Here is a 19,573-nt window from a genome sequence, read left to right on the forward strand (position 1 = left end):
TTCTCACTTTTCTGATTCTCTCCCCCATCCCACCTGGGGGGGGGAGTGAGCAAGCGGCTGTGTGGTGCTTAGTTGCCGGCTGGGGTTAAACCACAAGAAACAGTGAAGAAGCAATCCACCTAGTATATAAGCTTTTTCACATTTTTCCTAATACATCTTTCCATTGTGTCTGTCTCCCTGTTACTTAATGCACTGGTAGAAATTAGTGGTGATTGGAGAGAAGGGAGGAAAGAAGAAACAGAGATAAGAGATCCTTAAGGACCAAAAACTACAACCTCATAAACGGTAAACTATCCAGCTCTTCAAATACTTTATTTCAGAGAAGCCATGCAAGCAACCTCACTAATAGCACAGGGAAAAATAAGATCTTAAAAATAGTAAGTAACCTGAACTTTCTCTTAGGGAACTGTGAATGTGAATTTATAGCCATTAAAATATTAATCTCTGCTTGATTTTGACTTGTCAAAAATACAGAATCAATATGGCTTAAGAACTGGGATACTGACAGTGCATCAAAAATGGAAAACTGACTGAGGCCCCATATGACACAGCTCATCTTCTAAACATGAAAGGAGTTTAGACATCAGGATCATCTTCTGATATGAAAAGTCATCACAGTTTGGAAGCTTCTAGCCATGGATTCTAGTCTAAGTATTTTCTAATTTTATATGAACTTCAGCACCTTAAACTAAATACGATTTCAAGAATGCTTCCGGCACCTGGTGAAATTCTTACTAAGAGAGACCAACACTAATAAACACACAAACCAATTAACATCATTGTGATCAGCCTCCACTACAATGAAAAGTAACGAAGGACATAGGTAGCTATATATGAATTTGCCTGTCTAAAGGAGATCTTTACAATGCAGGTGCAACTCCTCATCAAAAGCTGATACAGAACAGTGTTATGGTTAGCAAATACTATATGCTGCAACTTCAGCATATGAGAAAATGAAAAATGTAGGGTGATTTCATAAACATTAAAAAAAGCAAGTTGCAATATACACCATGAGTGCCACCTATTAAAACAAAATGCTTTAGTACTATTCTGCATAATAAAAACTTGTATTTTACCTGACATTGAACATAAAAAAAATTGCCCTTTTTATCAGTTCATTGAAAGGAGACTTGTCATTTGAAAGCATTGAAGAGACAAGTCATATAAATTATACTTTGCTAGATGCACTTTTTTTATCCCATTACTGAAAGAGAATAAACCAGTGCTGGTTCCCCCCAAACATAATTATTCTATGAGATTCTCAGTATCCAAACCGCAATAAAATGATAATGTAATAAATAATTATATAAATGTAAAAGTAATAACATTATAAAATTAAATGACTGCTGTTAATAAAACTAGCACACCTTGAATTGCCTACTATAACCATCACCTTATAGTTGGCTATTAGCAGATATTCTCTAGTTACATTTAAAAAATAAAAAATAAAAAAAAATCACTGTTTCTGAAGTAACTTTGAAAATCCTTGGATCATGATCACATCTGGGTTCATCTGCTCACGAGCGGGAGCAGACACTCACCTGTAGAGGGTGTGGAAGAAACAGCAGGGGGAGTTGGAGAGGTGAAGCCATCAGCAAGGGGCTGAGCTCCTGCAGCAGCAGCAGCAGCATCTGGGGCAGCGGAGGAAGGGGCAGGAGCAGGAGGAGTGGGGGCAGGAGCAGAGGTAGCAGGAAGGGGAGAAGTGCCAGCCGAGCCAGCAGGGGCTAAGTGAAGAGAGGAGGAAGAGGTGGAGTTAATAAGGAGATATGTTAGCAAGGATTAGAGAAAGCCTTTGACTATTCAGTGTTAGCTATTTATTAGATGCACAGTATTTTAGAATGCACGAGGAGATGAGAGAAAAATGGAGCTGTTAAAGAAAGGCTCATTCCTATGTAGACAGTAAAAGAGGGTCAAGCAAATCCACTTCTTCTTTCCAGGTCTGAAGGGAACAACCCAGAACTTTTCACTGAAAGCCGTTACTTTTGAAAGATGTCTTTACATCTTGTTATTTATGCTTCGATCTGTAGCATGGCTGCCTTCAGCTTTTGTACGAATTAGAAAATATACAGAAGAGGAAAGCCAAAAATTTCCAGTTCTTTGGTTCAGAAGCATCATGTATTTCAGATCACACTGCAAGCCAACTATACACTCTTCTTCACTGAAAGGGCTGAGCAAAGGAAAAAGGAGTACTAATATCACTTCCTATTTTTGGAAAGACTGGGCAATTACATTGAACAAGTGTCTTTTTGTGACAACTCAGTTAGGCTTGCATTAATGTACTAACGATTTACTCTGTGCCTGCCTCTCATTTCATTTAATTTTCTAAAAGCATGCTTCTATAGATCTGCATGAACAGCCAATGAAAAAACATTTATTTACTTAAAAGGACAAGGGAGAAATTTCCCCCAGCCCACTGAAAAAGGTGGTGTGTCCTACCTAGACACATACAGGCAGCCAGGCAAAAAATTGTGATAAATAAATTAATATATAAAAGAAGCATTAGAGCACATCAGACACTCCCAGGAAAGATACTACTTGATTCAAACTCATACTATCAATAGCAAGAAATTTTCAAGGCTTGCATGTTTCTGGATAATGAACTTTGAGACTTCTCTTGGGGTTTACTCAGCACTGTGTTTAGGAGACTTGCAAATGCTAAAGGTTAATGCTGGGTCAGAAGGAGGAACAGCAAGTTTCCATTTACCTGGATAGACACTGGGAGGAGATGGTGTGGGAACAGCAATAGGAACACCCACACTTCCACTTCCACTGTTCTCTCGACTGCTGCTCCGACTACTTGGGTGGCTTCCTCCACTACTCCCACTGCTGCTGTAAGAAACAAAAATAACCCAGGGTATGAATATGCTGCTGTACATGCTGAAACATAAGATCCCTCATATAGCACCTTACTAATTCAGAGAAGTAACAGGGAACAAGAGAAAACAAACAAGGGTGATCTAAACCTATATAAAGCTTAGTTTTCCTAAAACTCTTCACTTTGACTACAACACAACAGTTTTTTCAGTTAGTCTTAGTGAACTTGCCCAAAAATGAAACACTTCCAGAACCTTGTTCCAAAGCATGTCATTCCAATATTGTTAAACCTCTACTGAGCAAATACAGACCTTTCTCCTCTAACTTATAAAACGTGTAGACTGTTTAGACTCTGGTTTATATGCTTTCATATGAGACAACTGATATCTGGAAATTTTGAGATAGTAAAGTAAAAGTCAGATTTTCTTATATTTTAAGTCCATCTGTTTAGCCATCCTCAAGTACTTACGATGTTTAAAAAGTAAAGATTTCAAGGGAAGTAATTAGACCTGTCACATCACGAAACTCTTTTATTATCCTAGAGAAAAGGCTAGCCTTCTGCAGAACCTTTGGTAATACAGTTCAGCTTTATTCTGCATTTGAAGTTAACAGTATCCTCAAAATACAATGCTCTTTTTCAGCTACCCAATCTATAAACATCAAAGACTGTTCAAACAAAAATGTGAACTATAAGCATATTATGCAGTCCTTCAACATGCAGAAGTCAAGCTGTGTACAAAGTCTTTTCCCAGTTTTGTAAGCATTTTGTAAAATAATATCATGATCTACCTACCTGAAAGACTTCACAATTTTAGTAATTCATTAAGTACTGTAACTAAGTGATAGCACTAAAATTAAGGTGACATGGGGATTAAGTGAACAATCTTAACATGATTCACTATTCTGGTTTTATTAGAGTGCATTCTTGTCATGCCAAATGACGTTCCCAGTCCATATCATGAATTAGCAAGCTTCACTGTAGAGGTGGAGATGGATTTGATCTTTATCGTTGCATTTTTTGTCCATATGCTTATACAATACTAGCCACACTTTGTACAGGACTATATTGAATACCTGTATGTGCGATTCCTCTGATTCACTGAAGCTGTTCTAACAGGGCTCTGCTGTGAGGGAACCATATTGCGTGTTGGGCTAGGCACATAGTCATTTGGTACCACTGGAGGACGTACTGGCTCCAACGTACGATAGGGAGAGTGACGCCTACAGAAGGACGAGCATATTTCAGAAGCAAATTAAGATAATACAGACAAAACCAAAGATTTTTCATTCTTTAAAAGATAGCTACATACTAATCAGTAATGGGAGCTAAAAAAAAAAAAAATGTTTTTCTATAAGTTTGCAGTATCTACTTCATAGGATGAGAAAAAACAATTAAGGATGTCTTCATGTACTTCAATGTCCAGATGCTTTTCCTATTCATAAACTCTGTGTTGCACATCCCATTCTTGTTTTAAAAGTAATCCATATCTTGTTTTAAAATAAAGCAGCATGGTCTGTATGTATATACATAATCACATACCAACAAACAGCATTCATCCCAGTTAAAACACATTTTCCTAAGGTCAAAGTCAAGTTCATAGACTTAATAGGAAAAGTACTTTTATCACACACAGCACAAATAATTAATGAATGGTGCCACATACTAATCTTCCAGTTGTTTAGCACCACCTGTCAAAGCTACACGGTTAATGACTTTTTACTCTAAAGCATGTAGTTGTAAGTGTTGTAAGTGTTCTGCAATGATAAAAAGGTTCCTGTTGGGAAAGGCTGATGACGCCCACTGTCTCCTGGCAGAAACGTGCTAACTGATACAAAAGACATGATCAGTGTAAGAGGATGCGGATATAACACCTCTTGACCTTTCTGAATGGTTAAAGCAAAAAACAAACAAAAAAAACACCAAAACACCCACACTAGAGAAAAAGAAAGAATCTTCCCTTTTTTCCCTTCTGTTCACCAAAGCCATTTACACATTTGGTAACTGCACTTACCCAATAGTTCCTTTTCCCGACATCGGTGGACTTGGTGGCTTCTGGGTGGGTGGTGTTGTACGAGGCAGCCCACCCATCTTCATATTCTGTGTGCTGACCTGCATGAAAGAACGGGGAGAAAAACGGCCTTCGCTAAGCTCGGCTTCTAGGGGGAGAGACACTGAGATGCCTTTAGCAATTAAGTCTAAGTAGGGGAAGGTTTAAACAAACAAAAAAATTGAGAGGCCATGCATTTTATATGCAATTTCCACTCTGCTAGAAGTCAAGAGTTGCGCTCAAAGGACTCTTTATTACATAGGTTTTTTAAAAATTGTATATACAAAAAGTGAATTTGCCTTTAGGCAATCACACAAACATTAAATCACTGACTTTACAGCCACTGTATCTAACTTGGTTAAACCTCCCAGTCATCTTTTGAGATAAAGGCAGTTACTTAGGTTGCACTGCTGAATGGTAAATTTGCAAAACTATTTTTTAATACTCTTTAAAAATAATAAGGTTTTATCTAATAGGCCACAATTTAATGTAATTCATACAAATATGGAGAAGCCAAAGTAATCTCCAAATATGATCCATTAATGTTTTAATGTTTTCACAGTGTGATATCAAAAATTTTTAAGATAATATTTATTGTAAATATTATTTATGTATATGTAAACATAGAGAGAAAGCTCTATGGAGAAAAATACAAAGATGTACTTTTTTCCCCCACCAAATCTGTAGCAATTAAATCTCTCAGAATTGATAAATAAATGGACAGGGAGAAAAATATTTAGCAGTGATGTGACGTAATTGCAGTTGGCCCCTCATTCAGGTTAAAATACTAATGAAGTAACTTCTATATAAAATAATTTACTCTAACTTCTTTAAAAAACTCATCTGCTTTCCTCACTGATTGATCAATCTAGGAATCATAAACAATTGTTACCAATGTAGGCATTTTGCTTATCTGTATACTGCCAGCCAAACATAATTCTCTCAATGCGTGCACCCTTACAGGAATCAGGACATGCTCTTCTTACAAGTCTCTGTTAAACAGCTTGGATTTATGAATGCTCAAACTATTGCTTAGACACAGAGATATTCAACAAACCTAAATAAGTATGCTTACATCCCTTTTTCTGTTGTTCCTGTCATGCTCTATTTCACAGCGTTTCTTATTTCCAAAATGTAAGTCTTAACTACTGCCCCCACCTTCCATATAAAAAAAAGGCACAGTGATCAAGGCGTTAAGAGTATTTGCAACCATCATTAAAGGCAAATTACTCCTTTAAAATTTGACTATAACAACTCACTTAAAACCCTGGCAATGTCTAGATTCGTGAGTTGATAAATATTGAGAACAGTGTAAAGAGTAATATATATTCAGTATTTTAATCCACTGAAACTTGATTCCCTGGCTCTAAATAATCTGCTGGGAGGAAAAGAAAACCAAGCGTTGGAAGGGGTTTTTTTGTCAGTTTCAAAAACAGATGTTTGGATTTAGTTGTGCAAGAGTACTCTGTAATGTCAATTTAAGACAAAAGCCTTTTGCGCAGCATTATGAAGTCCTTTAAGCCAACTCTAAGCAACAAGAAATCTAAAGTTAATTCAAGTGAGGGACGAGGTAAGCACTGAACTACAACTACTTGAAGGGAAGAGGGAAAGTGTAAAATGAAGTATATTTTATTCTATACACGGAACATTAAGACATAGCACAAAATCTGAATTATTTTTTTTTAAAGTTGCAGCACCTCCTGTATTTCCTCTTTCATTAAAGACGCCTGTTTCTCCCACCTACCTATTTGAGTTGTCCAAAAAAAAAAAAAAAAGGGGGGCAAACAAAAAAAAACCCACCTTAAATAAACACTCGCTGTATTGGCACTTGCTATATTTCAATCAGCCCATTAAGCCTAGTGGGGCAGGGGTTTTGTATGTCTTTAGATGACAGCAAACTTGGACTAATCTGTGTGCCCCTGAATAGTCCATTTAGATGTTTTAACTGGCTACACTATTGTGTCTGACCAGATGATGTAACCACTAGCTATCACTTTACAGTTAACATAAAATTCCATATATTTAACCATAAAGAATCTTATTATTTGTATACAATCATTGCAGGAACAAAAATTAAGTTTTAGGCTTCCACTGGGCTAGAGCTACATGAAAAGAAAGGACGGTAGAGCTGGAGGATGCAGTGACATCACACAGTATACAGTAAGAAGTGGAAGTAATACTTGCCTAACGCAGAACTCCAGTGACTGCTAGTTACTTTCATTAACACTGCGAATAAACATATCCTTGACATAGCATAGGAAGAAAGCTCTATAAAATGTGGCCAAAGAAAAAGTGATCCTTTTTTAGCCAAGAAACTTTAGTCACAAAGAACCCATTCTTAAGAAAGACTAAACTGAAAGATGGGGAAATGCACTGACAGTAAGCTTAGTTTCAGGCTCTTGAAATGACTTTTCAACATTGAAATCGAAATGTTGAAAGAGCAAGTAATTAAAGTTTACAGGGCTGTCTCCAAATCTGACAGGATTGATGGCTTTAAGATTAGCTACTGTAACTTAAACAGCCTGAGTAACTTCCCCCTTGACTTACGGTCAAATAATCACAGAAGAGAAACGAAGAATATAAAATTATTCCAACAGTTCTGATCAAAATGGACAGATCCGTGGAAATAATATCATGCAAGACACTAAAAAAGGTTACAGACTGCCTTGAGCAAAGAAAAAAAAAAAATTTAAAACTACACAAGTTGCAACTTCAGTTGAGATACAAACATTGTAACATTTCCAACTGTCCCTTTCTATGATGACTTCTACTAGGACGAAAAAAAAAGAAAAAAAAAAGGAAAGCCATTAATGCCCCCTCTTGCAAAACTTTATTGCGTTTTCCATTTTGCACACATGGTTGTAAAGATAGTCTCCATACACAAATCCTCATCCACACGCATTCCTCTTACAAACTTCTAAAATCCGAAGCAACCACTAGAACTCAAGGTCACATTTGCATTTGCTGTCAAGTTTCAAAAATCTGTTTTCTGGAGTAAGTTGGAATTTGCCAGAAGTTGCACTGTTCCTGATGACATTTCCCCTAGCTCCGCGCAGCTGGAACTATCCAGATGCAACTGGTTTAATTAGGGGGTGAAAGCAGAGGAATGCATCTGTCTGTTGGTGGTTTGTTTGACTGCAGGACCGCACAGATCTGTGGCTGGTTTGTAGTCAAGAGCTTGCAAACTCTTTCAGGAAACTGTGTGGCAAAACAGCCTGCAACCAGAAACACAAAGGAGTATCTCTGCCTTTGCTCACAACAGCCAAAACAGCTAACCACTGTGCTAAAAAAAAGAAAAAATTAAGAGAGTCAATAATGATTTGGGCACAAAGCTCAGGAAAAAAAAACCCGCTGACTGTTCTAACAGCAGGAAGACAACCCTGTGAACAGACAAGTAGTACACAGGGTCTACGCAGAATGCCTGCAGGGATTTTTCCAATTCTTTTTTTTGCCTCTTCCCATGGAAGCAAAAAAGTAGAAAATATTACCAACTGAAATTACATGGAAGAACACCAAGTAATTCTAGGGAGATCTTGGATAAGCTTTTTTTTCACTGGATACCTTGCAGACGCTTTTTATACGTGAATTAGCAAGCACCTGCACTATGGAAGAAAATGTCTCCTACCAAAGCTGTAACTGTCAGCACTGGAGCTGGAATTGTAAGTTTTGCTGAGGAAGAAACTGCATAAACAACTTAAAATAAGCAGATCCTTGGTTAGTAACACATCCTGGACGATGCTCTGAGATCCAGCTCCACAGTAACAGCCATAAAATGAAGTGTACAGAAATGGACTGCTATGGACCATTCTGTTTAAAAAGGGCACAATACTATTTCATCCAATATTTTCTATATTGGGCTATGGTGTCAGTTTTAGAAAGGTAACGTTTGATGACTTCAAGACACGATATGGGACTGTCTAGAGCCCTTAGAAAATGATCATTTTAAGTTTAATTTTTTGAATAATTAAGACTTATTTGTCCAATTTCTATTTTTTGGCAACTAGTTTTTCATAGATCCCCGTGATTAAATCACCTTCTTATGATCCTACATATGACTGAGTTTCCTTCATAGTTACATTTTTATGAACATTTAACAGATTGAGCTTCTTTAGCACTCCACTGTATAAGAAATTTGTAGTGAAAGAAACTGGTTAAAACTGAGAAATCCTGCAGTTCATTCAATTCAATTCTTGGGAGTGTTTTCATGAGCAAAAAAATTCACCAAACAAGAAGTGCAGAAATACACAGTTGGTCAGATATAAGAGCTGGTCATCAGACGTGCAAAAACTATTTGCGCCAACGCACTGTGTATTTACGTGGCTGTAAGGCACTTACCTGCAACAAAGATTTCAATCCACATTTTTACTCTTCTGAAGAACATCTCATTGACAGTTCAATTACCAAAACAAAGTGGTTTTTTTCTTCCAAAAATCCTGAATACCAGATATTCCACACAATCAAACCTCAGGAGGAGCTACTTTCTAAAGCCAAAGTTGGACTCAGCCCAGAAATTTTTAAGTGGTGCTTTATGGTCAGATTGGATTTTCTAGAACTTTCAGGATGTCAAAAGAATCATTTTTTTCCCAAAATCTAATAAGAAAAAGTGTTCCATCAGTGATGTTCCATGGATTATATTCAGAAACTTCAAGCAGCCACCCAACCTTCTTGAGCAATTTTATACCTGACTCCAGCAAAAACAACCTAAGGCTGAATGAAAACTACCTTCCCACGCCTTGCTTCATCTCGTTAACGCTCCAGAGAGGATGAACAGATTTTTGGCCCATCATCTGCTACCTCAAAGTAAATTCCCTTCCAGGCTGTGCTCAGCCACTCGAATACTTACCCTGCATGTCTAATTAAACCATATGTTTGTCAGTTGATTAACCAGTTGATATGGAAGTGAAACGTCTAAATTTCAACACTGTCTTGGCAAATGACCACAAGTAGAAGCTTCAGCAAGTGAGTTTACTTGTTTTTACCACATCCACCTACATAAAGTAATTGGAACCAAGTCTGGTAAATACAAAAAGGCTTAAACAATGTCATTTTCAATTGATTTGCTGACAGGAGATGTTACAGATACTCCTCTGACTTGTAATTGGAATTTTCTTCAAAGCCTGTTTAAAGTTTAAATTTAAGCTACCCAGACACAAGCACAGTTAGCCCTGCTACAGTCGGTCAGTTTAATATTGTAACTGTTAGCTAAGACTAAGGTTTCTTTGCAGCCATGAAAAATAAATGCAGGCTAAACACTTCATATCTAATCTCTCGTAAGTGAAGCAAAATTATTCACACGGAACTAGCGTTAGTAGCCACCTTTGAGTTTTCTTCTTTCAGGCTGATGCACAGTGACTACAGTGAGACTTAAAGAATAACTTATGTCCACTGAGACGTGCTGTGCTGCTTTTTGCCTTCTTTTTTTTTAAACCCTCATGTTTTGGCAATGACAAGTTGATTGACATATTGTGATTTCCCAAATCAAATTTCTGTTCAGCTTCACTCTAGTGAAAATAAAGAAATATTTTAACTGGCGTTATAACAAGTGTTATTTTCATTCCAAACCTATAAATAGAAAAAAATAATTTTCTCTGAAAAGCTGAAGAGACTCTTATCACCACTGCAGATGATGCACAGATATGGCAGTTCACACATAATCTATAATTATATAATTTTAAAATTTCTTTTAGGATGGTCATTACTTGTTTATAACTGCAACTGCAGAGAGCAACAAAGAAAACTGAGTTTGCAAATTGTTTTTTTAAGATCACTGAGAAAACCATCATCCAATATGAAGTGTGCCCAGAATAAGGCATATTCAGCATTAGAAGTATCCATTTTGTGTGGATAGACAGAAAGAGCCAGGGAGGCAATATACTTTGCAATTCTCAAATAAAAAGCATTTAAACATCATGTGACTTGAAATACTGTACCTCACACACTTATGTAAAAATAGATTTCAAATGACGTGAGAAATCTCTCATTTATTAAACATTTTCCGTTGTGATCAGATGTGCTACATACACTTAAATACCTCACTAAAAGTACCATCTGGCCAATTCCATAGGGACGTCATTGGGATATCTACAGTAATACCTGGTTTTACAGGCAATCTTTTCAGGAATGTGCAGGATTTTCTTTTAGCTTTTTCCAGTCATGAAAATACTTAGTCATGAAAAATATTTCACATCAACTTGGAACTTCATTTAATTAATATACTCATACTACATATTAGTATTCTATGTTTTAAAATACAGTTCCCTCTTTAAAACTGTGGCGGCTGCTACTAAAAAACTTTCGTTCCCTCTTTCCCCAAACCAGTTGCACTTCAGGAGTATGATGATATCACAACACTCAATAAAGGCTATAACCTATCTATCAATTAATGTGCTATGAATTCCAACATAGTATCATGTAACTTCATTTAATTGCTTGTCTAATTTATTTGATGCTTTTTTATTGCTACTTCTGCAGCCACTAGGACTACTAATATTTAAACCTCTTTAAGATCCTTGAGAATTTGACATACTTCAGTCTGAGTTCTTTGATGCACTATTCATTTAATTTTCAGCTAAATAAATCACTTCCCTTTTTGTTTTTCATTTAATTGCTTGTCTAATTTATTTGATGCTTTTTTATTGCTACTTCTGCAGCCACTAGGACTACTAATATTTAAACCTCTTTAAAAGATCCTTGAATTTGACATACTTCAGTCTGAGTTCTTTGATGCACTATTCATTTAATTTTCAGCTAAATATTTTACACAACTATCAAATTTGTGAAGATTTCCATATATGAGTGCCTCTCAGTATTTAAATAGTGCTAGCAGTTTCTGAAAAAATTAAGGATACTGCAACTTTAAAAAAAAAAAAAATACAGATTTGAATTTGTTACACACCTTTGGAGCCCATTATCTGAGCAATCTCACACTGAAACATTAATCCCAATCAAATCATAACTTACACCGTATATAGGATAAAAAGAATATTACACAGGGGGAGGCTCATATTTCAGCTGCTATCTATCCACGGTATCTTTTTGTCTACACAAGGTTAACACAACATTCCTCCCTTGTAAATGATCTGGTAGATATGCTGAAGGCAGTCAGTGTTTTGCCACAAAGCTTTTAAAATGAACTGTGTTAGCTTCCTTACATAAATACATCAATTTATATCAGAAAATGTTTATCTGCAATGAAACGATTCAACAGAAGGTCTGATACACAGGAGGGAGGGCGGGTGTTATTTTAAACAATCATTAACATTCATGTTAATCATCTCCCCGTGTGTAATAGTCTCAGAAGAATAAGAATGGAAATCCAGCCCTGGGGTTTCTTACCTTAAATCTAAGCAACCACTTAATGCATAAATGGAGCAAATAAAAGAGGTAAGGAAAAAAAGCATTGAAAGGTTAGTTGGAACTTCAGGATATGAAGAGAAAGGAAAAAGAAAGAAAAAAGTTAAGCATTCAGCATTAACAAAATAATGTATCAATAGATCATAGAAAGAGTGGTTAAAGCAGAATGTGTCATGAACAAAAGATTTTCAAGCTGAAACTTTTAATATACATTGACAACAAAGCCTTTAGATTAACACCTTAAAATTAGTGCTCAAATGCTTGTACACTGTTTACTCAGTTCTTACAATGCTAACAAAAAGTCAGCTTCTTTCAGAATGTATCATGAGATCTAGATGGATTAACTTCAGACATTAATTTGAGCTGTCAAAGAATAGCCTTATCAATACCCTGAGCTCATTTAAATTGTTACATGCATTAGGCATATTTGCAACTAGCTGAAACAGAAGCCTCTAGAATATTAAGCTAATATGTGTTCTTTCCTAGACAACGCTGTTAGTTAACTGATGCCATGAGATATGTCTTGAACAAATATCAAGAGCAAATCATTACGTCTTCTTAGAAGTGCAGCACTCTATATGGATACTGCACCACATATCAGTATTTTCTAAACTATATATTAAGACATTAACCAATAGCGAAATCTTATTTTAAAGCCTAAGTGCTAGCTTTTTTACATTAAGTCCTACCTTTTACTGGCACAATACCATATATCTTCTTTCCCCACAATAATTTTTTCAAAAATACTAGTCCTTCCATTTGAATATCGTTTGATCTGTTTTCAGTTCAGCTAATCTAAATGTATCATTACATTTCTTACACTTTTTGTAACACCGAACATTAAATATGCAGAATCTCAACAGTGGAGCATCCAGAGTGACTACTCCGTTTCATCCATTTAGATCATAAATAGAACCTAATGTATGTAAGAAACATAATCTGATTTACTAGAAAATCTCCTGTCTTTGAGTTTAAAGTTCCACGGATCTATTAACCAAAATGGTTTCGGCTTCACACAGCTACACTGGAAAACCAGGTCCCCCTGTACTGGCCAGACAGAGTGGCCAGTTACATTAGAGGGTCCATGAGCTGAGACCTTTTCCTCAGCAGCATTGCCTGATAATTACAGTGCCTTAACACACACCACTTTGAATGGATCAAACTTTTTTTTTTCATCCTCTTGACTAAAGAACTCTTTGGAGGGAAAAACAGATTGGAAGACTTTGTAACTCAGGAAACATTTGAAAAAATTGAAAGCAAGTCTCTTTCAGACAGAAGGTTCTTTAGGTTTTTGCAGCATTGTAGCCTCAGGGAGTGAAGATGAGGAGGGACTGCTGGAATGATATAGTGGCACTTAAATTCTCTCTCACCCATTAAGAAACCATATTGTAGAGCACCTTTTCCTGAAGATGGTATCCACTGATGCTTTGAATTTCTGAATGGAAGGAATAGGTGCTCAAGTGCCTATACTACTCTCAACATGGCATACTGGATTTCTTGTCCAAGGATGCTCCCTTTTCCTCCTGTATTATTCTCTGTCCAGTTTGCCATCTTTCTCAGGGCTTGCAATGAATGCTTGCTGCATTAGCTCTTTGATTGTCCTGACAATGCATAATTCTGGTCCAAGTACTAGAGGGGAAGCCCTATAGCAGAAAAAGCAGAAAGAGGACAAAGAATGCAGACGGAGGCACCCTGATGCTAACTGGAACTTTAATGCTGTTTATCCAATAAGTCTTGAATACTCATTTGAAGGGAAAAATGCCACAGCTCGAGCAATAATGAGCTATAAATAGGCAAATTTAAAGCTCCTACCCTTTTTCTTTTTTCCCTCTTTGTTCTCCAGCCAGAGATCTAGTAAGCTAATCTGTAGTTACTCAAGCAGAACAAAAAAAAACAGGTTCATAAGCACAACTGGCCACTTTCTCACCATCAGCGAGAGAGTGGTTCTTTCTTCTGTGCTAAACACAGGATTAACCTGATTGGAATAGATCTATGGATCTTAAGGATAGCATGATGTCAAGTTCTCTGCTTACTGGTTCACAAGTACACAATACTTTTTCATTTTCTAGATAAATATAGTACATTGTAAATATCATTTGTAAAATGTTTCAAGCATATCACAAGCATAACAAATGGATGCAAATACACATTTGAGTCATCATCCATTTGATGAACTATGTTCTTTCAGAAGAACGTAATTCATTGCGTGAGTGAGTATAATTCTGCTACATTGAGCTATGTGGGATACCAATTATAACAGTTTAGAGCCAATGCTAAATAAGATTGTGCTGCAGAGCAATTAAAAACTATTCTTTAATGAGTTCTAAAATAATCTCATTAAAACAAAAGTGATCATTAAAATATTAGCAACAGTAATCCTACAGGTTAATATGCTCCATCCATATCCAGAAGGAGTTCTGCTGACCTGCATAAAATTAAAATTTAGAAGAATTGGCAGTAGATTTTAACACAAGACTGATAATAATTTCCTGGACAAAACTGTAGCTATTAATGCTGGGGTTTTTTGGTTTGGTTTGGTTTTCCAAATCAAGCTTAAAGAGTCCCTTGTCTTTTTAAAATCTGTTTAGGGTTACAAACTGAGGTTGACACTTTCAGTAAGAAATGGGGAAAAAAGATTTCCTGTTAACGAACAGGATGTTGAGAAGACCTTGAGTAAAATTGCTTGGGAAAGATATTTAAATAGCACTGTTTGGAATTTGAATTTTAAGAGTTTGGTTAAAAAACCTATTGCCATTTAAATGACTATCCAAACAGACAGTTCAAATTGAACAACATAGATAACCTAATGCAGTTAGGTGTCAAGCAAAAGAAATTCTGGTGTACTTTGACTGGAAGAAGCATCTTACCTTACTGCTACTTAGCAGGTTTACAGGTTTGTTAGTTTGTCATGTAAAAATGACACTGCTTTGCGTTATTTACCTGTCTTCTCCTGGAACTTTAACACTGTCAGTGTTCTCATTTCCATATTTGTTTTCCTGGCAGCACAAGTTAACAATGAGCTCACACCTGCTGAGACTGTGTTTACATTCAGGACATGCTTTTAAAAAATGCGAATCTAATCTCACACATGATATTACTGCTGTTGTGTACACTGACCTAACACTTGCATACAACAGCCACCAGTTGCGTCTCAGTCCGATCTTTGCCCTGAAATTCCTCCTTTTTTCATAGTCTTAAAAGGGAGTACCAGCTGGCTTCGAACTTGGCAGCAATATTCCCATTCTGAAACCCCATATGGCACAAAAGTTGTAGAGAGCTCACTTTAACAAAGCACATCACAGGATATGGGTATAACTGACTGACAGAAAAAAGAAAAGGGAGCACACAATACTTCTCTTGCAAACCCTTTCTTTGGGTGAGCTTCAAAGTAAACCAGTGGCAATTACAGCTGGATCATACTTTGTGGTGCTAATTCAGGCAGAAAAGTGACAGTCAGTTGCCTTTCAGTCCCCAGGTATATCCCTGGCAACTGATTCAAACAATAATAGCAGCATCACACAAGTAGGCATTCAAAAGCATTTTAGAAGGTGAGACCCCGTAGTCCCAAATATCCTCAGAAACAAGATTCAGTGGGTTTGCAAGGTTTAGAAACACTGGGGCAAGGGAACAGGAAGGGGTAACTGCAAATTGGACAGGACTCCTCTTATGTTTATAGACACACTGGCCAGGCAAGGAGAAACTGGTATATTACCATGAAAAGCATCAGGTTATTTTGAAAATATACAAAGACAATGTATTTGCAGTTTGGCTGTTTTAACAATATCACCTACCTTCACTCCATGTCCAATATCATCTAGAATTGTATAATCAATAGGTTTCCTGATGTAGCGAACTGGTCGCTCCAAGTTAGCTGGTGCAATGATTTTGTGAGTTCTTGAGGTGTTTTTGTTTGTAGTCAAGATACCAATTTCTCTTCTAGCAACTTTCTCTTTGTGAATGTCCACCGTCTACAAAAGACGTAGTGTATTTACTAACAGTGGTATGCATTTGAATAGTCAGTATAAAAAAAAAATTGAATCAGTTCCAACGTTTCGAAGATGTCTGTATACTGTGCTAAACATATCACTACATATACTTGATTACATCATCTTTGTTCAATTTACTGTTGAACTTGCCACCTCTAAACCCACACTAATAGCCAGAGGTTCTTTGGGTTTTCTGTTACTCTCATTCTTTACAGCTCAGAAAAATTCCTTCTCCTTTCCATTCTTAGTAGTTCCCATTAATTTACTGACACTGTTTTATATGATTCTTTCAATTATTCTTTTTAATTTAATAATTGCTCTCTAAGCTCATCTTTGAAATAGTCTCTAACCAGATGAAGTGTAAGGATACCTTCCCAAACCTTAACTTTTATGACCTGAAAAACAAACCATAAGCAGGTTTTCTTACACTGTATAACAGTTTGCTAAACTAGGACTGGTAGTCATATGATAGAACAAAACATCACTCAGAGAAATCGAGAAGGTATTTCAATCATTACAAATCAGTCATCACAAAGCAATGATTAGATTTTAGAAGAGCAATGATTAGATCTTAGAAGGTGCTCAGTACTAATTTATCCACAGTGAAGCCAGTGGTTAAGCCCAGTGCCTTCACTTAGAATGCCTAAGGCCAACACTGAAAACCCCTCCCTCCACATCTTACAATGAGTACCCCAGGAGAATCTCTAGTGTAAGACAAAGCCCTGCTGAAAATTCATTGCCTAAAAACATGTACTTGAATCTTGTTTAGTAACAAGACTAGGAAAAAGTTACCAAAAAGTCTATCTATCCCTTCCAGAAAAATAAAATCTCTTAAATCAAGGTGCACGGAGTTGCTTGCATCATTTAAACCAAATATAATTCCTTGCTCACAAAACAGCTTTCCTTATAGGAAATTTGCCAGAGTTGTGAACAAACATTTTAGCTACAGGTTATAAAAAAAGTAAGAAAACAGCTAGAATCACCACCATTAGGATTTCTAAACATTCATAGGATTTCTTGTTACCACTTTAGTGATTATGAATGGTACCAGAAAGACTTCTCACAGTTAGGAGACAGGTTCTGTAGTAACTAAGGAACAGGTACAAATGACAACTCATTTTCATAACACCCATTTTTTTAATTTATTTTTCTGTGGGCAGGGATTGGGGCAGTGGGGTTGGTTACACTGTTTTACCCTTTTGTTTGTGCTACTGATAGGAAAACAGGAAAAACGGACCCTGTATTACCTTGTGCAATCATCACGACCTTTAACACTAGAAAAATCTAAAAAAAAAACCCCAAAAACCAAACCCACTTCCAACATGTTGTTTCTTCACATTCTTTCCAGAGAAGAATTTCCACAAATACCAGGGGCATTATATGGAAGCTGAAATTACTATCTATCAAGATTACCTAGTATTTCCCAGCAACATATTTTCAAGATCTTGCAACTTTGCTAAAATTAAGCACTGAATACAGCTTTGTCATGTACATTTCTGCCACCTCTAGTACCACCTGCCTAGAACTGTAAGGTTTCTACTAAAGCTGCACAGCTGTTTCTTAAAACAAAGCTACAGAAAAATAGATTATTCAAGGTCAAAATATGTTGGCAACCCTCTCTTTGGAAAGCTCAAGTTTATTGAGCAACGATTTGAAATTTAATAGGGGTAGTTAAACTATCTGGGACACGTCCTCCATCACCCTCACAAAAACCCACCCAGATTTGGCCAATATATAAACTCTGCAGAAATTCACAGTTCATACAAGCTTAACGGAAACAGGTATATTTCTGTGACTACTTAACAACTAAACCACTCTCCAACCAATTTTGCCAAAGTCCTTCCTGAAGCTCTCTGTGATGACCAGGTCTATATACCATCCCCCAATACAATAGTGCAGATCAGATCTTCACAGCTCTTAACGATATTACTGATTGTGCAAGCACCAGTGCAAACAGAACACATAAACATGTTCCAGGCCAGAGTACCAAAAGTGTAGCGTTCTGCATTGGGGTAAGATTCAATATTTTATCTTCCATCACAGGTTTTTATCCCTTCTCTGTGCCAGACCTTTGCTTTTGCAGCATAGTGGAAGGAGAAGTTCTGAAACAAGCAGCAGTCATACCAAAGAGATTGTCTACAGAATCCTCACCTCATCTGTTGAGGAGTTAGAAAGCACATACTTTCTTGATAAGCTAATGGTATGTGATTGCAACAACTTGGAGGACAGTCTCATGTTTAATACCACTGAAGAATTCAATATCTACGATTAACTCAGAGTTCATTCACTATCTAGACATGTCACTAGAGAACTACAGAAACATTACACTGACTCTTGTATGTTCTTTGTCTCACAGGCCTCTGATACCATTTGCTAGAATGTTAAACAACCTCAGCTGCAACAGCAGCTGCACCTCAAATGATATATGACATTTCAAATGTACTGAAACATCAAAATCTTACGGGTCTGAATCTGGTCATTCAAAACTAGTTTATGCCTTGGACACTACACTCTCAGAGCCTTAATTTCAATCTACAAATCAGAAAGAAAGTAATTAGTGCAGTGTTGGCAAGATGATTTCTTCCTTTCTCTCCATTTCAAGTGCTTGACCTCTTCAACTTTAAAGATGTTGTTTTAGTATTTTCTTACACAATTATCTATAAATACTGTGTGAGTACAGATGTTTAATGCACATGTTATTGTAGCGATGATATCCTGGCACTGTGGAAGCTTGTTTCCATGAATGAAAAGCGTGGGTTTTTAATTATTCATAGGAGTTGTGAGTACAACTGGTTTCCTTAAGGACTATGGTGATCAGTGAGACATGACTACAGTAACAAACAATGAAATGCATAAAACCTAATTAAAACCTGAAGCTCATCTAATGGGAATTCTCTTGCATGATGATTCAGAACATCTCTTTTACCTTGAATAGCTATGGAATGACTAAGAGTATAAAAACAGCACCTAATTCTGGTACATATTCCTAAAATTGTATTGAAAAGCATTTTGCTGTCAGGTTTTTAAAAAATTCCTTTTCTTGCTTAGTAGACTACTGGAGTCGTAAGATCTTAAGACACCTATAAAACAGCAGAAAGGAACATTGAGGTATTTGATTAGCAGAGAAAGGAACAAAGATTAACCTGCTACTAAAGAAAATGAAAACACTTATCCTCAACACACAGGTAATTATTGCCTCCAGTACTAGCATAAATCCCTTAAGCAAGACAGGAAAATGCTAGCAGAATGTTTATTCAGCAGTTTAGAAACTTCTATTGAGAAGTTTTTAGAGTTAGAGCTTGTTGTGGTTTAATCTCAGGCAGCAACTAAGCACCACGCAGCCGCTCGCTCACTCCCCCCCACCCGGTGGGA

General features: G+C 36.7%; 1 protein-coding gene across 1 annotated transcript in view; it reads right to left on the bottom strand.

Moving 5' to 3' along the window:
• ABI2 (abl interactor 2) overlaps positions 1–19,573 on the bottom strand; it is a 39,824-nt gene that overhangs the window by 13,920 nt on the left and 6,331 nt on the right. The window contains exons 3-6 of the mRNA XM_019474677.1: positions 16,007–16,183; positions 4,827–4,924; positions 3,889–4,035; positions 2,705–2,829 (exon numbers count right to left, since the gene is read on the bottom strand). Coding sequence (XP_019330222.1) covers positions 2,705–2,829; positions 3,889–4,035; positions 4,827–4,924; positions 16,007–16,183 — 547 coding nt within the window. The remainder of the gene's footprint in view (positions 1–2,704; positions 2,830–3,888; positions 4,036–4,826; positions 4,925–16,006; positions 16,184–19,573) is intronic.

The sequence above is a fragment of the Aptenodytes forsteri genome, unplaced genomic scaffold, assembly GCF_000699145.1.
Source record: "Aptenodytes forsteri isolate BGI_AS27 unplaced genomic scaffold, ASM69914v1 Scaffold442, whole genome shotgun sequence".
Lineage (NCBI taxonomy): Eukaryota > Metazoa > Chordata > Aves > Sphenisciformes > Spheniscidae > Aptenodytes > Aptenodytes forsteri.